General features: G+C 42.8%; 1 protein-coding gene and 1 non-coding gene across 2 annotated transcripts in view; one reads left to right on the forward strand and one right to left on the reverse strand.

The window, feature by feature from the left end:
- Positions 1 to 7,626: 7,626 nt before the first annotated feature.
- Positions 7,627 to 7,758, forward strand: LOC148590953 (small nucleolar RNA SNORA13). The gene has a single exon (XR_015914216.1). It is a non-coding gene; the product is annotated as a small nucleolar RNA SNORA13 (small nucleolar RNA).
- Positions 7,759 to 15,320: 7,562 nt separating this feature from the next.
- EPB41L4A (erythrocyte membrane protein band 4.1 like 4A) overlaps positions 15,321 to 19,361 on the reverse strand; it is a gene marked incomplete at its 5' end in the record, with an annotated part of 80,123 nt that continues 76,082 nt past the window's right edge. The window contains 3 exons of the mRNA XM_088538278.1: positions 15,321 to 15,920; positions 17,826 to 17,907; positions 18,871 to 18,981. Of these exons, the coding sequence (XP_088394404.1) occupies positions 15,792 to 15,920; positions 17,826 to 17,907; positions 18,871 to 18,981 (322 nt within the window). The remainder of the gene's footprint in view (positions 15,921 to 17,825; positions 17,908 to 18,870; positions 18,982 to 19,361) is intronic.

Raw genomic sequence — 19,361 nt, forward strand, 5'->3', positions numbered from 1 at the left:
TACATCTCAAGTTTGGAAATCCTGAGGCATTTGAATGAGGAATTGGAACCTGACCTGGTTACTGCAGGGTCCTCTGCTGAGAAATCTGACTGCTACAATAGCACACGTTTGTAGGCAATGGCAGCACTACTTAGCCAAGTGAACATAGTGAAATAGTGACATCTATGTTTGAAAACTGTTTCAGTATTGGAATCAGGCTGCACTGAAAGTCTTGCACAGACTTCATGTTCATATTGTGTGATATGCAGGGGTCTTACAGCAACCCAAAGCAGAACTGGAGCTTGGAGGACCAGGACCCAGAGCCATAGAGGTTCCACAGACCTGAATAATTACTGCACCAATACCACACAGTTCTCAACTTTGAAGCCTGTCTCTTTCTGCCTAACTACAAAGTTAGGTATTTCAAAATGGGATCCAGAAAACAAAACAAAGCAGTATTTTGAGCAAGCACTACCTTTCCAGGTCAATGGAAAATCTAGAGACAAAGCTTTTGCATTTTATTCAACCCTATGAGCATGGAGCATGAATTTCTGAAGGATCCAGTCCCTCAGCAAGTTCAGCCTGGTATACGCAGTGTGCAGGCCTGTATTGCCATGGGCTATGTCCTCTTCCAAATATCTTCCATAGGGTGGGAGCTGTGACCACCTGTGGCTATTCTGGTCTAAGTGAAAGTCAACAGTGCTTGAGACAAATGAGACTTGTATCCAGAACGAAACTATGGAAATTCACAGATAGACGGGGCAAGAACTGTAAACCTGCGTTGTGTTGCAGTACAGATGAATGCGACACTGTATAATTTATCATTTATAATTCATAGCTCATAATTGCTCTCAGTGAATGGGACAAATATTGTAGATTAATACTGACATTTTTCTCATTGCAGCCTGAAAGGATCTTCTAGCCTGTAATTTCCTAATTAAACAGGATGTGCAATCAGAGAATGAAAGAAAAGCTCTGATTATCTCTTAGACTATGTCAGGCCAATGCATTTTCCCAAAGAAACTACAATGGTGAGGCTCAATGAGCAGACTTAGTATAATATAATGTTAATGTTGCGTTTTAGCACCAGTGGATAACATTATTTCTCAACTGTTGCAGGGTATCACATTGGATATTTTATCCTCCGAATGGCACAACGCCATTATTTTAAAAAACTTTTTTTAAAAAAAAAAACAACAAAAAACCCAATCTCCTGGGGCTTTACACCCTACTCAGAAAGAGTGTATTAAAATAGACTAAAACATGCAAAAGATCAGTGGTTATTAAAGACTATTGCAGGGGCATGGACAGAGAGAAGGAAGAAAAGAAAGCATAGATTAAAGCAGTGCCCCATCCTGTGGGCTGCCTGCAGCATGCCAAAACAGTGTACCTGGCCTTTCCTTTCTTTCCAGCCTCCCTTTTGCACAAGGACTCCTAGGGGAGCAGGTCACGAGATGCATAACAGCTGCAGCCTGCTCCTAACTTTCACCTTTCCAAGGATCCCTCAGGAGTGGACTCAGATTTATTGGACTTCCAGAAAGCATCAGACTTACCATAGTAAGAGAAGAATAACAATTTTAGCATATGTATTACTGCTCCTGCTCATCAGGAAAAGGAGAGGGACTAGGAAGTACAGCTCACTCAAACAATCAGAGAAAACATTACCCACCGATCAGAAAACCAGATCCTCTTTGGATTAGGCAAACATAGTTACAAGTCAAATTTTTTCTGAATTTGAAATAGTAGCACTTCTTTCCCTATTTGTTCTCTTAAGCAATTCCTGAATACATTAGCTCTTGCAACTTTTAGCAGAGACACATCAGGACAGGAACGGAGCACCAAGTAATTCCCATATCAATTTCTTATGGCTTTTTCAATAAGTGTTACCCACAGAAGCATGATAAAAGTAAGATAAGGAGGGAACCTATGATTTGGCATTGACATCTAATTATTAATTACATGTAATTACATGTTAGCAAGTGAGTCCTAGGTGCTCAGAGTTTTGGAAAATCTATCATCTTATTTATTAATTTGTCTGGGCCTGGATTAGATACTTCATGTACTTTTTTTCTGCCAAATTCTCTGTCCCTGAGTATCAAAAAAGAAGAAGAAGAAGAAAAAAGAGTCAATCACTGGATCCACATCTGAAAGGGATAAAGACTCTTGCTCACATTCCCCCCAAGATAATTTAGTCCCCTGTCTTGTTCATTGTAAAGAAATTCATGAAGCAGAAAGGAAAACGCCTTCAGTCTGAGGAAACAGGCTGCAAAAGCGCTCTGCCATCTGAAGACCTGTGACACAGAGTGGCTATGGAAATTTATGAAAACAAAAATATCACATATTTAACAGCATTCTTAAAGCATTAGTACAAGCACTAGTACTTTTCAACATAGTTGTTTGAACCAGCACTAGAAGCTGAGAGGAACTTCACAGGGGTCTATAGGTGGAATTCAGTAACAACGAACACAACGTAATGTGCACTGCAGGGAAAACTCTATTATAGTCAAGAGCCCTGAAATGTTGCAAATTATTATTAGTTCAGTATTAGTTCTGAATTAGTATTAGTTCTGAAGGAGACTGACATGTCACTGTAGCTGACCCAGTGCAAACCTCTATTCAACAAGCAGGTACTGATAAGAAAAGGAAGCAAGATGCTGAAGTCCATAAGGAATGGGAGAAGGGACAACAACTTTATTTCCTCTACAGAAAGCAATGGTGTGGGCTCATCCGGAATTTTACATGCTGTTACTGGAAATTTGACCTCAAAACAGCCAGAATAATTTCCAAATAAGTTCAGGAAAATAAGTTCAGTAAGAATAATGAAAAAGAGAGCCTGCAAAACAGGAATGCCTCCCTTCTATGGAAAAATGGTGAGAATATACAAAATAATGAAGGCACAAAGCCTGGGAACTTGTCTGCCCTGACTCACAGAGCAGGAGCATTCAGTTAGAATAGGAGGTGAGAAATGGAAATAAAATATTTTGGCATCCAACCTGCAAATAAACTGCAGCCTGTGTTAGCTCAAGGGGACACAGAGGAAGTAACTTAGCAAGATCAGGGCCCTTCTGCGGCTGTCGGGAATATCTGGCATACTGCTGATTAGCAGCAGCATCCGCTGGGAAAAACACAGAGCTCCGTGCTGCCGGAGCTCCGCATGTCCCTGCACAGCCCCACGGTTCACATCGGCTGCTGCCAGCTTTGTGCCCTTCCACGAGTGCTGTGGGGAGAACCAGGATGTGCTGCTGGACAGATCGCTGCTAGCGAGCACTGCTGCCAGCACTGCAAGCGAGCGGCAGCTGGACCACCCTGCCCTTCCCGCATCCCTCGGCGTTCCCGGCATCGCACTGACCTCTCGCGGCTGCCAGCACCAGCACGCCACGAGCAGGAGCAGCCAGGAGGAGAGGAATTACACCCTGCAACGCCGTGGGAGCAGCCAGGAGGAGAGGAATTACACCCTTCAACTGCCCTGGGAGCGCTTTTGAGAGCAGGCACCGAGTGCTGGCCTTGGAGGTGCTCCAGGGCACCTCGCACACGGGCCAGGAGCAACACTGTGCTGTGACTCATGGAGAGACAGCCCTGCTTGTGCTCACAGCGCTCCCGCGAGACAGGCGCTCTCTGTACCAGGCTGCGAGGGGCTTCCCGTCACAACACTGCTATAGTACATGTGTATGCATCAGCCCCTCTTTCCACATGAGGAAAAGGAAGCAAAGAAGAGCTGCGTGTGCAAGCTTTCTGCAGCTCACATCCCAACCGGACCTAGACTAACCTACACTATGCTAAACTCCAGTCTTCCTTGGCTGCGTTATACTCACCCACTTGTGTTAATTTTATGTTACTTTATGTCATTTTATGTTATTTTATGTTACTTGATTCTGTTGCATACTTTAATTGTTCCTAATGTCACTTTTTTATTGGTTTTTATTTTAGTTTTTCTTTTTGTCCTGGTAGTCTCAGTGACCTGTTTTACAGCTTGATCCCACAAATACTCACACTGGCACAACTGATCGAGGACTAAACCAGGGTTTGGGAGCAGGAACAAGTGCTCATGAGCCAGGAAGGATAGGAACTGGTTTTCCTGCTGAATAAAGCACAACAGGGAAGAATACAGGTTAGTGTTGGATTTTACTCAGGAAAACTAAAGACACACTCAGAGCAAGTGGAACAAAACAAGACTTTTATTACAGATTTCAAATTGTGTCTGCTTATTGGTGCCCAAGGAAATCAAGTACTACTGGGCTGAGGAGCAAGAACTGTTCCCACAGGACTTTCCCAGCAGACTGAGAATGAAGGATGAATGGGGACAGATGACATGGCAAACCGCATCAGATTTTTTATAAGTAAGTTTACCCCTACATCCAAAGGACAGTGAAGTGTATCATCCATTTCAATACTTTATCTCTTAGGGTTGGGAGACATCTCTTCATTTGAGGAGATCAGTTGCCAGCTGTTGAATCCTACTTTGACACTATAAAGCAAGAGCGCACACAGAGCACTGCCGCTGCGCTGCGCTTTCCAGAACTGAAGTCAGCGCAATAAAGGCCGAAATAGGCTTTCTGTGCTAGCTCATCAGAAATCCTCTCAGGTCTGACAGAAGCTCCACAGACAAAAAGAGGCACTATGGGCTTTTTCAGCAATATCCATGGGGGAAATCCCAGTTTCTCAACACTTCTGTGGAGCTGGGAGAGACACAACCTGCACCTACTTACAGAGACATGAGCATCTCGCCACTGGAAGACCTCAGCGCCACTCACCAGCTGGCTTTAGGCCTTCAGATAAAATTGTGGAGAAGTGGCTGGAGACACCACCATCGCTCCCTCCGAACGCTCTGTTTGGCAGGTAGTGGCTAGGTAGTGTATGCAACACTAGCAGCGCTTTTCTGCTCTACTCAAAGAATGACTTTTCACAAAACCGTTAGGAATTTAACATTTGTATAACCTTTTGACAAATTTGGCTGAAACTGGCTATTGGCTTAAAAAAATATCACCAACAGACAAGAAGAAAGATCATTTAAGCTTCACATCTTTAGTAAATAAAGCAGAAAAAAAAACCCACCTCATATTAGTCTAACATAAAGCTTCTGTGTTCTATTCTATCGAATATTCTGTTCTCTGTATTTTCTTTTAAGAATCCAAGAAGGCTGAGCTTCCCAAGCCTCTCACTGTATAGGTATGTTGTTAGTATTAATCCCTTCAGGGCCAAGTTCTCTCGTGCCCTGTGGCTAAATGGACCCCATGAAAAGCCTTCACCACTGCACGCTTGCTGCAAAGTGGCACAGCACAAGCTCTCCACAGGCGGCCGTTCAAGCCGAGCCTGGGCTTTGCCTCAGCGTGGCTAATTCCCTTCACAGCCCGGGCAGTGATCTGTGGCGACGCAGTGATGCAGCCACTGGGACAGCAGTGTCCTTGCCCGCTGCACCAGGGCCCATCTGCACCAGGGCACCCTCCGTCACCGCCTCTGCATCCTCAGAGTGACAGCTAGGCGCCTGCTTCCACCTCCACGTGCATGTGGGCAGCCACAAGACTACTTACAGGTATCATGTTGAGCTGACATGTCCTGGCTTCATGGACACAGCTGTAACAAAGAAAACGTTTGTAGATTCAGAAATTACAAACCCAGATTTACTGTGGTATCTACATGGACTTGCTGTGCAGCAGGGACAACAGGACTGCCCTGACGTCATTTCTTTTTGAATTACACCACCACTTTGAGAAAAATCCTGTCCCTCACTGAATTAAATCGATCAGACTGATTTTAAAAAATCTAGCAATGCAAGGTTCCCTGCAGTCCTTCGTAAATAACCCTACAGTCCTTCATATATAACAATTTATGAAGGACTGCAGGGGACCTTGCATTGCTAGATTTTGCACTGATTACTTATTCTTGCTACCACCAAGTTGTTCCATGCACAGAACTAGGAAAACCAGGATAGCACATGTGAAGCCAAGATCCTAAGCCATGTCTGTCACATGAAAAATCACTCTGATCACTGTTTTCTAATGGTTTCTGATAGTTCTCGTAACAACTTCTAGGAATTGAAATGATCGAGTTTTTGTATAATCAGTTATTGTTTTATAATCTAAAATGTTTCCTCAAGATGTGTGCCTAAGCTCTTCTGCATCCTCAGAACACACAACAGGGACATGCACATTCAGCGTTTTTTTCTTTGCCATACTGTTCATTTATGTTATCTAAATCTAGACTAGCTCAGCTTGAGTCAAGCTGCTATCAGGCAGCTGCAGCCAGACTGCAAAGCGACCGAGGACGCAATGAGCAGAGTAGAGCATCCCATTTCCACTGCCTTCCCAGCGTGACGGACTCAGCAGCCGTCCGATCGGCGTTCTCTGCCAGACCAACCACTTCAGTGTCTTCAGCGTCGTTCTACTGAGGCGCTGACCTTTTGCATGCGAGCCAGGCTTGAGGCAATGCTGCAGGAACACTTTCAGCAATCTCCTTCACTGGAAACACCATTTGCACATGAAAAAGCTTGTGAAGGTAAGTGTGGCAACACTCGTGAATTTGCTTAGAATTAATGCTAGGAGTATTTATTAGTTGCATTGTAAATTTAAATGAGGCACTCATGCACTCTGTCTACACCAGGGATCTACCCGCCACACATGGATAAACTTTCGCTGCCCCTTGTAACGCACTGTGCGGCAGAAATGACTTGCAGGTGTGGCCTCTGGGCACCCAACACGACCCCCTGCTCATTCCACGCCGGGATGAGCAGTTAGGGGATGCCGGCGGCGCTGGGGGCTATAGGCGGGGAGAAGAAGGGCCGGTGCCGGCAGATGGGCCGGGCCGCGTCCTCGGAAGGGCGCTGGCTCCCCCGGCACGCGTCCCGCCGCGGCGCCCCGCACACACGCGGAGCCCAAGGCCGCGGGGCCGCCCCGCTCCGCCCCGCCGCAGCGCGGCCACCGCCGCAGGCACCGCCACCGCCCCCCGCCCAACGGTCGGGCCGTGGCACCGCGCAGGCGCGCGTGGGCGGGGCTGGCCTCTCCCCCGGCGGCCGCGGGGCGGGGGGCGCGGCGAAGTGGTACTGCCCGGCCCGGCGCTGCTGGGCGTGCGCGGGGCGGCAGCGGCGCGTGGCGCACCCCTCCGCTGCCGGGGGTTGGTTTGCCCCGCTCGGAGGCGCGCGGGGCGGGGCGGGGCGGGGCGGGGCCGGGGTGCGCGCGGCCGCGGGCCGGGCGGCTCGGCGGGCTCGGGCGGCCGTTAGCTGGGGAGCCGCGGGGAGTGCGCCTGGCTCCGGGCTGCCCTGCTGGGCGCTGGGGCCGCTGCAGGCTGCGCTGTGGAGCCGCCTCGCGGAGCGCTCACCGTTCCGGCCTGCTGCCCGTCCTTCGAGGCCAGGCGGTTCCTGCGGGTGTTTCCCTGTGGCTTCCGCGCCTCGGCCCCTGTCACGAACGCGCGCTGCCCTCCGTGCTGCAGGTGACGGCGATGGAAATCGGCGCCGGCCTGAGCGAGCCGCGGCGGACGAGCGCAGCGCGGCCGGGAGCACGGTGCGGCGGCGCGCCGCCCTGCGCTGCCTGCCGGCTGTACGCACCGCCTGTGTGTGAACGCAGGGCGGCTCAGCCTGGTGAGAACTGGAGCTCCTTCGTATGCTGCGCCTTTAATCATGCAGAGAGAAGCGATCGGTCTTGCAACTTAAACCCTTGCCTTTGTGTTGCCCATTCATTCACCTCCAGAGCGAATGTGGTGTCAAAAAAGGCAAACAGGAATTCTTGCGGAAACTCCTTAAGGAGATGGTTGTATACCTTTCTCCTCCCGGGTTTTGCAGGAACAAGAACAAAGAAGTCTGTTAGAGGTCATATGGTTGAGTTTTTGCAACTCAGCAGTTACATAGTAGATGTAAGGTTTAATGTTAAGGAATTTGATGCTTTAATTAGTTATGGGAAGAATGGTAAAAGCTGCATATGATGTGCGGAGATTGCGCAATACAGTGGGGAGGAAGTTTTCCTTCTCCACGAGATAAAATGGAGGTCTCCATGTGGCCACATGGGTTAGCAGTAACGCACGAAATTTCTTTAACTGCACTGTTAGAGCTTTTCCCCTCCTCCTTAACAGTAGTAAGCATTGCTGCTATGGTTTGACAGTCTTTCCTCCAGAAATGTGTCAGCAATGGCTTTTTAATGCACAGGTGACTTCTTTTACAAAGAATCTAAAGACTGCTCTTCAGACTTAAACCTTTTCTAATGCTAAAGCAACGGACGTATCGAAGTTGCCAGCTAATAAAGTGTAAGGCAGTCCTCCATATTATCCAAAATATTGTTTTTTGATGTTGCAGTTTGAGAGCTGTATTTATTCTTGCTGATGAAAGACTTTATTCCTGTTGAATGTTCACAAGAATTACGATATAATTTGAGACTCCTGTAGACTTTTTTCACTTACAAAAAGATACTTAGAACTTTGGTAAACTCAGCTACATGAAAGATGAAAATAACTAGCGGTGTCCTTAGACTTTGTTTTGCTTTGCCATTTTGTTTTGAATGCCTTAGGGGTTAAAAACTACGAAGGGAATCCCTCCACAGCACTTTTTAGTATTGGATGATGTCTTTCTACTGTTCTGATTCAGACAGAATGTCCTTCCTTTGATGCCCTTTTGATGGTGTGAAGTAAACTTTAGGGTATCACTGTGAGCAGGGGGAAGCTCTTACTCTGCTCCTACCAGAATGCTTCAAATACCAATGGAAACTTCTTGCAGGGCTCCAGTGCATTTGTTAAGTGTCCATCATTGGGAAGGTTGCTGGCAGTTCTCCAGCTCATAGAGACAAGCATGTGGTGAAATCCCCGGCATGAGAAAGGCTTGCAGGAAATAAACACAAAGCTATGATGTCCTGCAGTTTTCTCCATGAGGTGAGTGATAAGAAGTTGTATGACTTTGCTTCAGCCTTTAATGTATGAAGAAGCTGAATGAGGTTTTTTGTGTTGAAAAAGCATGTTCAGCAGAATGACCTTTGAGCAAAAATTGGACCATGAACCACCTCAGGTCTCCTCAGTCTGACAAATTTGTTTTTGCTAAGAATAAAGTGAGAAGCCCTAAAAACAAGTCAACATTCCAGTGTCAGGGGTTTCATGAGAAACGCTGCCTGGCTACCACTGTGTCCAGGAGAAGTCTGTGCGACTAACTGTGTTTAGCAGGGGGCGACACTGTGGAGAAATTCAGGGTGCACAGACTTAAAATGTTTGTAGAGAAGACTGGTAACACGTGGAAGCTGAACATCTCTTGTCAAAATGTCTTTCCCTGTAACTTCTGGGAAAAGCCAGCTCTATTGAGAGGTTGAGTAGTGCGTGTCAGTGTGAAATGTGGCAATACCACCAAGATGATAATAGGACATACTGTCAAAGACTTGCTGAAGTGCTAAACTGTGGTTTGTGAAGTCTGACTACCCAAAGGCATGAGTAATTCAAGCCTTTGAAGGCAGGTTTCTTTTTGGTCCATGTTTCAGTGCTTTTGTACCGTAGTCAGCAGTTAAAGTACTTTGTTACAGCAACAGGCTGTTATGAATGGTGAACAAACTAATTGCTGAAACAGGGCGAGTTTAGCAATGATGAAGACAGATTGAAGTAGAAACTCAACACACTTTTGGTGTAGTTGAATCTACCAATTAAACCTGCAGGATCATATTCCAAGAAAACACTAATGGTTGAAAATTATATATATTTTTGCACATGTTCATATTCACATTATTCTTTTTATTTCACTTGAAGCATTCAGCTCTTTGGAGTGGTGAAGAGAAGGGTGCCAAGACCCAGTGCAATACAGCAGACTTTCCAAGGAAGAACTGTAAATACACAGCTCAAGAAAACCTGGAAGAGTTAAGAGTCATAGAGAAATTTTATGAAGAATCAGGATGTTTTGACCAACCCATATGTGAGTTATTTAGATTACTCAGGCTTATGAATGCTGAGCAGTTTTGTTGCTTGCTTTTGTTGTGTGTAAGAAATGGATATACTGCACAGACTACAAAATAATAGAAATATAGGTGGTACAACTGTGCAATATTTGCAATAAAATAAAAGCTTTCAAAATGCCATTACAACTCTCAGAGCAGGTTGATGCTTGGGCAGCTCTTTGCAGAGCCAGCACAAATCTGCAATTTTGTAAAATAGCTTTAGCTGGGCAAAAATTACATTTGCAGATTTTGGTTTCTTACTGTTTTCCAGTGAGATGAGGGGCAAGCTGATTCTTGTAACTTTGTCCCAGGCTTAGGATACAGCAACCTAATAGTTGCCAGGATATTATTGAAAACAGACACGTGCTGCATATGTTCAATCTCAGATTGTGTTTACTTTTTTCTTTTTTTTTTTTCTTCCAGGAAGAATTGTTGGAACATGCCTGAGACCAGAAACCTATAGAAAATATGGAAGGATAAGCCTGAAAATTCCTGTGGTGACATTCAGAAGCTGCTTTTAACTGTACTGGGGCAGGGTCTGGCAATGCTTAGGTAGGCAAAAAAAAAAATAAAGGTTTATTTATTTTTTTAAGTCTTAGAACGCTCATCTTTGCCAGGATAAGATAGGCCAATAAATGGAAGGGAAACCATGGTGTTCTGCAGCATCCCAAGAGATTGCATTAGCTGGGATTTGTATTCTAGGTAGGAAAAGCAGAAATTTAATACTTAGCAGAATTGGATTTAAAAACAGAGATATGAAGAACGGCAAGCTTTCTTTAGACCCTAGACACTGCATATTACGGCATAGCCTGTAAACTGAACTTGAAGTAGAATGAAATACACAGCAGGACTAACGATGGGATTTCCTACCTCTGTTATTGGAATGTTGGATATGAGTCCATGATACATGGATTTTACCAGCCACAGTGAATGCTGAAATTCTAAATCTTGCAATGTCAGATTTGTCAATACTGAGTATAGGCAAATTACTAATACAACTTGTAATGTAAGCATGAGTTCCTTTCTGCTTTGTCAAGCTGAAAAAGGTTTAGAAAAGAATGAGTAGTTCTTAGTGAATCACGATGTAATAATTGAATACACTAGAATGCTTAGGGGTTGTATTTGGGGTTATATTCCCTGAAGATACCATCTGTTCAGGAGTTTTGCTCCAGCATCTCTGTTTAGAAGTGCAAGATGAGCAGTAGCTTTTAAGACCAGAAAAAAAAAAATAAATCTTGAGAGTAACAGCTAATGCCAAATTTAAATGATGATGTCTGAAATGTTAATACCATAAGAACAGGAAAAAAATGGAGAACCCGAACTTTGATATATATTGATTTGTATCATAATACAGAACAAATAAAAAGTGATGTAGAGGGAGGGGATAATTGGGGTACGTTGATTAAGATGGTACTGCTGCCAGCTGTGAGACTATGTGTAAGAGTTAGGACTTGCCTGTCCTAGTTATTATGAGCAACTGACTGGGCTGAACCCTGTGAAACCCCTTGTCTTTCCTCTTTCCTTCCTCTGCTTTCTCTAGTGGTAGTACAGAATCTGTCAGACTAAAGATTGATAATATCAAGCAGAAAAAGGAAGGTTACTATGTGCTCAAAGAAAGCCCCCAAAGAAAGACTTTTGCGCCAAGTTGCAGTTCTGTTACCTCCCTTCTGTTACCTTCACTCTCTATGGGAGAAGGTACTTAATTACCCCAAGAATGAAAACTCTTGTGGGGTGAGGATAGAAACAATTGGCTTGTTCCAAATTCCTCTTTTCGCCTACTGCCTTGAGACTTGCACAGGTCACTCCAACTTCACCAATGCTGATCTTGCAAGTGAAGGCAGCCAGTCTGCATCACAGTACATGACCATCAAGAGTCTTGGATATAAATTATTTACTATTTCTTTTTCCTTGTAAGAAGGCTTGTTAAAAGTAGCAGAAATAGCATTTATGAAGAATGTCAAGTACATTCTGAGGCCCTTAGTGAGGAAATAAGTGCTAGTAACTTTTGCAACATTATTACAGTAGGTGTATGTCATGCCAGCTGATAACCACAAGGGCAGTGGAGACAAGGAGAGAGAAGAAATTAAAATATGGGCACACGGAGGAGAGCGCCCGCATCTGCCACACTGGCTCGGTATGTTTGGTTTGACAACTCACATCGTCTGTTGGTGCTTGCTGGTGATTTTTAAATAAGGAAGCTGCGGTATGCAGTGGAAGTATAAAAAAAATTACACTGACAACTCTGCTACCCATAAAAATATTTAATCTAGGGAAGCTGCATCCTCAGGGGGGTTTCAGGTGGACTACACCTGTTTCTACCAGATGGTACTGTCAGATGAATCTGTGTGTTTCTGAGGTTGCTCTCCCTGGTGTAATGTAAATAAGACACACAGACAACCATGGAATGCCCTAAAAATTCAAGTTTTACTTGACTTTTAAATAACCTGGACACAAGTTTTGACAGCCATCTATCAAACTCAATTTAAAACAAAGCACACAGTTGCTTCATGAATATTTAACTTAAAGTACATAGAGTACATACATCACATTGATATGCTTATTTATGCTGTTTTAAAACATCTTTCTAGAGAGCTTTGAATTAAACAGACTTTTCCAAAACAAAATATGCTATCCAGTTCAACATTCAACTTACAAAGATGATTTGGCAACTTAAGTGTGGTTTAGAATATGAACTGCAGGTGAGCGGCATTGACAAAGCACTGGAGAAAAGGACAGGTGAAGAAAACAGTTAAGCAAGGAGACCAATCTGGAATCTAGAAGAACGCTTTTGTAGTGTGAATGGCTAGCCCTCTTAATTGTATAAAATGCTTCTTTTGCTAAGAAAGAGGTTCATCTCTATAACTGGTTGTTACTAACTAACAAGTAAGATGCATAACTTACCAAGTCACAGTACTTACAGACGCCTCGGGAGAGGTAAATGCTGAGGCACAAAGTTAGGCTGCTGGCCTGCGATCCTCGCTTCTGCCAAGGGGAAGTAGAGCTACGAAGGGAGCGTCTCGTCTTGCTCCTCTGCCCATTCCGGACAGGCCTGTGTAAGAGCCGGCGAGGGAAGGGCTGCCCGAGCTGGTTCCGTGCCCAGCGAGCCCTGCAGCCCGCTGTGGCCTGCGGCTGTGGCCTCGTAGGTGCTTCCCGTGACTGATTTATTTGAGATCTCTTACACAAAACTGAAGAACTCACAATAGGACGTGCTTTTCCTCCAAAGACCCAGGAAAAGAAGCTCAAAGGCAAAGGAGGTACGTGTATATGGAGTAACTTTCCTCTCTGCTGCACTAGTGATAGTTAGGTCCTTGTCCAAATCTTGCCTTGTTCTCACATGAGCATGCAAAGCATTTAGTAAACTTGGTCTTTTTTGTACTGAGACAAAATACTATTGATCCAGGCTGATCACTAGACTTGTTAAAACCTTACACAGTCTCATTGGGAGCAAGACTACTAATTCAAATCCAGGGCTCTCTGCAAGTTTCTTTTAAAACAGAAAACACAAAACAAAGAACACTCAAAAAGTTTGGCTTGACTAGGAAAATTCCACTTTGCTACCAATTTAGAACTGAAAATATGGATACTAGTCTAGCCATAAAAGTCTGTTTTCTGGTATAGCGAAGAAAGGAAAATACCACACATCTTACTGATGATATCCACTGAAAATATCCAGAAGCCCATACGCAGGTGACAGCATACAGGGCGATGTAGGGTCTTACAGGTAACTTCCTTCCTGATCAATAACATTTGAGGATTGACAAGATATTGACAGCATGTATAGATACCAAATCATAAGGATGCAAGTAATCCTAAAATAGTAGATGTGCTCTACTTGCCTGTGGCTGAAGTAAGGAGACCAGAATAGTGGCACTAATTTAGAAAGAAACAAATTACAAGCAAATTTATAAAGCTCCAAAGCTTGGGACAGCTTCCTGAACAAATAAGGTATGGCTTTGATTCAGGGTACCTTAACCAGTTCTTGTGTGGTCAGTCATAATTTTAGTATTCTTGGAAGTATTCCAAAGAATTGTGGGGATAATGATTAAGACCAGAATTTTAACCACAACGGGTCGTGGATTTTTTTTTTTTTTTTTTTTTTTTTTTTTACAGCCAATGCATGTGAGAATAATGTTCTAGGTCACATCACCATAAACTGGAACAATGACAATAACACCATTCAATTTAAAGTCTGGGCTACTTTTTTTTTTAAAAAGACTCTGCAAGCAAACAGTTGGAGCAAATACTTTTGAGTCAAACCTGACAATGTCTGCAGGTGGTGTCTGTAGTTACTGAGAAAGCGTTGAAAAACATCAACTGAATTTGTAGAACAGACAGGTTCAAAGTCCTTCTTTATCTTAGAATTGTTTGCTGAGATCAAAGGAGAAGCACTAGCTGATATATATGTCCAAAAAAAAAAATCCTTGTCAGGTGAATCTGCCTTCCCTGAAAGGCTGCAGCATCTCTCAATCTGCAGACTAGCCCGTATTGTCATAGGAATATACAAAATATACCATTACTACCCTGGCTAGTGGCAAAATCTGACCACTTCAGATCTTTACAGAAAATAAAGACTCTAAAGATGAAGGGGAAAATAACCCCCATTATACCGAGGATACATGAAATAAACAACTGTTTCCATTTCTGTTCAAAACATTCCATACTCAGTTTGGGGATTACACTCAGCAAAGTTACCTTCCTAAGGAAAAGGTTTTGCTAAGCTCCTTAATAAGCTGGCAAAGCCAGGAGGGTGGGCTCCTCAGCACTGAGGACAAGGGGGAGACAGAGGAGTGACTTCAGCCATTTATAAAAAGAGAAAGGACAGGAGGAGATCTAGGTATCACGTCAGACACACACTGAAAGATAACCTGCTCAGTATAGAGGATCATTAAGATTTACTAGTCCTACCTTAACAAAGGAAAAAGAAATGCAGTTACCGCACCTGGAGGACAGCCTTTTTCATTTCATTACAGAAGAAGTGGCTCAGACAGAATAGAAGTTATCAGCACTGATTATTTAATAGGAAAAGAGATTAAGGCAGGCTTCACTGTCTAGTTTAGAAAAAGACTATTTGCAGCTCTTTTAAATCCTACGCTAAAAGTTTTGTTTAACAGATATTTAAGTGCTCTGCTAATTAGTGGTAGTACAGTGGATGGTCAGTACATATTCTTCAGATATTTCCAGTGTGGTTTACCATAGAGATGATAAATCTATTCTTACAGTAGGCAATGTTCAATTAAGTCCCTGCACACAAAAGGACATTCAAAATTGAGAACACTTAGAACTGTTAAGTGAAAGTAAGTCTGTGTAATCCCTGGAACTCTCTGCCACAGGGAGTTATGGAGCCCATTATTTCTGAGCTACAAAAGGGACTGAGACAACATTTGTATTAACAACATCAGCACATATTGTTGTGCTAGGCTAAAATAAACATTTTACGAGCTAGGAGTCCGTATGTTTCAGGGTGTAAGCTGATCCCCATTTAAGCTGAGAAGATGTTTCTTCTCAAGTCATACTGTATTGCACAATTGGCCAAAAATACAATTATTTTGCTTCCCCTGAAACATCTGGTCCTGATTATTTAAGTTAACAGTCATTTTTGGAAAAAGGCAATTCAGTTACACAGTAGACAATAAAGTCTGTTTTGTTGCAGCAATTTTTTGTTTCTTTTTTTGGAAATGTAACTGCTGGTCATTCAGTTTTACCAAGACTTTTCTTTTTGGTTGTCTAATCAGGCAGCTTCTCCTCAGTCACACCATTAGAGCAGTCTAAGCAGAAAATGCATTACTTGCCCTTCCCAGCAAGCAGGCTGCATTTCTGAAAGTTCTGAGGGTACTGATATCACTTCAATTTCAGATCTTTTACTTGCACAAAAAAACCTTCTGTTTCCAAAGAATAAAATCCATTCACCATCTTCAGTTACAGTAGTCAAGTCTCCACTTTGAAGCGTGACACCTGTACAGTTTTTATTGTTTTAATGGTGGGTTTTCCATCAAGGTTATTAGTGGATAGCTGAGATTTCTCTTCTATTAGGCTCTCTTTAGATCCATTTCGTCTCTAAAAAAAACAAACAAAAATTTGTTGCTGAAAATGTACAGCAGAATATATCCTGTATTTCAACAACTGCTACTATGACAGCTTTAGACTAAGAATAGGACAATTTACTGATACCAGGAGTATGAAAGTCTGTACATTTGATCAAGTAAAACTACTTCTCTTGCCTTCTCCTACTCTCCCAGCTGCTACCCCTCTATGCTATCTGGACTTATATTCAATTTTCCAGGAAATACCAGGACTAATTATTTGGTATTTGGCCAAATACTGCAAACAAGTGTTCATTAGTATTAATGGCCACTGTTGTGAGGCATTCCGGGGGAAAGGGAAGTGTTTGTGGACACTGAACATTGTAGCACTAATTTCTTCCAGGACAATGAATTTATGCCAAGTAGAATTACACAGTAATGAAAATAAGATTATGTGGTAAATTTTGAACAGGATTAAATACTGCAAGTTACTTATTTCTATAAAGCACACAAATATGCTTAGGTTTAAGCACACCAACGTCCTACTCCCTTATGGAACAACTTCCTAGAAAAATACCAAGGATAACTCATCTTTTTCAATTTCTATCATATGCAGGAATACAAATACCCTTGAACTTAATTCCTATCTGGCAACATTTAGTGCTTGCTGGCCTTAAAGTGGAAAAAAACCCCAAAACCCAGAAAACTCTTTTGTTTTAAAGTTGTTCAAATTGATGTTACCCTAACTGGTTTCCTGATAAAATCATATCCTGATAAAGTCAGACATGATTTCCTGGTTAAGTTTCCACACTGCAGTTATCACTACAAGGTTTTCATACACTCACTTGCCAGATTAGCAGACATGATGGGTAAGAATAAATTGTGTGTCATATTTTGATTTCAGATTTGAAACTACAACACTTGCATTTCTAAATGACAATCTAGCTGTGTTGGTAAAGACCTGCCTTGCTGAAAACCCATATACAGTCCCTTAGGAGGACATTTAAGAATCCTATCTGTTTTTATTGAATGTCTTATTACACAGATATGCCCTCCCATAATAAAAATCAAAATCAAATAAAAAGGATCTAGAAAGAAGCAAAATTTAGGATTGTATCTGTGCAAGTTCACCTGAATTTCTAATAAATATTGGTAAAATAACAGAACTTTTAAAAAGTACCTGGGAATCCCCTAGCATTGCTGGAGGAAAAGAAAAAAAAAAACAAAACACACTAAACTCCAGGTAAAACAGCAATTGTTTGTCAAAAGAGAAGCAGTTTGTGCCTTCCTAAGGATGTGGAAGCTAGACAGAAATCTGTCTGGAATTTCCCTTGTTTGCACTGGTTTGCCTTTAGCACGCTCTTGTAACACAAGTACAGGTGCTTGCCTTTGGAGTATCATTTCCTTCTCATGTTTTGAGCTTGAGAGTGTATAATGACTCCCTATCAAAGCCCTGTTACCATAATTTATGATAAAAGCCAGTAATAAAGACAAGATTTGACCATTTTATTTCAAAAAGCTGAAAAGAATAACTATTCAGTATTGGAGAAAAGGAACAGTGTTTCAAGCCTGAGCAGTCAAGCCCTAAGAAGCAGAGGGAAAATGATAATGGACTATCATTAGAACTATACACTAAGCTCATGTGCATATTTTAAGTAATTGCGACAGTAATTCTCCTCCTGTGAAAACAGGATAGCACATTAAGAAAGCACCCAACTTAGAAAAGGAAAGTGTCCCCCAAGAACAGAAGGATGTAGTCATGGGAGCTTATGCTCCAGAATTCATTATGTTTGGAAATGTAAACAAAGTAGTCAAACTGTAAAACGTGAAGTCACACAGCTTTTCTATTCACCAAAAGACAAGGTCTTAATCTAAATACAGCACTTGATGCATTCTCCCTCCAAAAAAGGAATACTTTAAGGCGTGCACACTTACTAACCTGCTGAGTCAATTGGATGATGGGACCTTTAGCATCTGAGGAACGTGTCACAGGCAATGGAGGCACCAGATCACTTTTTGCACTGGAATTACAAAATATTATTACAAAATGGGTGTCTCTGTAATGAGGTATACAGCAACAATACACACAGTCATATGAAACTGGCCCAGTTGGTTACACAAAGACACATCAAGTAATTAAAGATCTCAAAGGCAACTGACTACCTAACCCAAAACTATAAACATCTAAAAGCTGTTGAGGCCACTCTCAATATTCACTGGTGAGAGGCACCTCAGGACAATGCTCATCCCTTCCCTTCTTATGAGGCCTCTCTCCCCAGGGTAGAGAGAGGAGGTCATGTTTATGTGAGGCCTCATCCAAAATCACAAGGGTGTCCTATCTCCTTCAGAGTGCCAGCAGCTCACCTCTGGTGGGCAGCACACAAGAGGACAGGACATCTTCTCTCAAGGCAGAGGAATGCCTCCCTGCAAAGGCTTAACTTACCTCCCTGTACTTTGTGCTGGGGCACAGTACTGCTGCTCTGGGCATCACTTAGGTGGACGGGGCCAGCTTTCTCAGGCCTCAATATAACAGCATGGGGCTTGTTCTTCTGCACTCATAGATCATTTTTACTCTACTAACTGGTCTTCTAGGAAAGGCTAAGCCATCCATTGCTGAAGAGGTTTATTGGAGTTCTCACGAAACCCACTGCTGCAGATGAACAGTTTGACTCTAAGAGAATGCAGGTATTTGCAGAGTGACTCACAGAGCTTTCTCCCCCTAGGCAACTTCAGGGCCGACCTCAGAGGAGTCCAGTTTTTCACCCTTTCTACAAAGTGAGTCAAGCAAGTTTCCATGGCTCCATATAGACTATAAATGTTTTTGCACTGGAGTTATTTAGCTCTGAAGACTTAATGCTTACAGGGTTGCCTGAATCCTATGTCAGAAACAATCACATATATGCCACTTCTAATGTAAGCATGATCTCTGAAGAACATCTGTGACCTATTAAAACAATACACTGCTAATAATCACTTTCACATACTTCACTTCTGACAGAACAGATCTTTCTCCATCAGAGCACTGGGAGCGCCGATACTGACGGTAGCTTCGAGGGGAATGTGAATGTCTAATGCGAATTGGGTCACCTTGAGTCCTAAGTGAGAAACAAAATTCACAACAGTAGATTAATAAATTAGACTTTTGGCACAAAAAAAAAAGGAAAAATGCAATTTCAGAGACACCCTCCCATTTCTTATTAGAACACAACAGATGGCTTCTTGCACTGTCTGAATATAAAAAAGTGATGATTTTCTTTGAGTTTGTGCTTACAAGTTAATACTTTAAAAGTGCAGAGGTCACTAAAATGAGCATATCTGTGTCTGAAAATGAAATTGTTTATTAAGGAATGTATTAAAATACACAGCTTTAATATCAGCCATTTTTTTGTTAGCGTTCTTTTGGAAGAACGCTATAATATAAACAGATTCCATCTATCTCACAGCTGCTTGAACTACACATGGCATCCCAAATGGG

Source organism: Tinamus guttatus, unplaced genomic scaffold (genome assembly GCF_059628265.1).
Source record: "Tinamus guttatus ecotype Peru unplaced genomic scaffold, ASM5962826v1 Tinamus_guttatus_pri_ptg000971l, whole genome shotgun sequence".
NCBI classification, from domain to species: Eukaryota; Metazoa; Chordata; class Aves; order Tinamiformes; family Tinamidae; genus Tinamus; species Tinamus guttatus.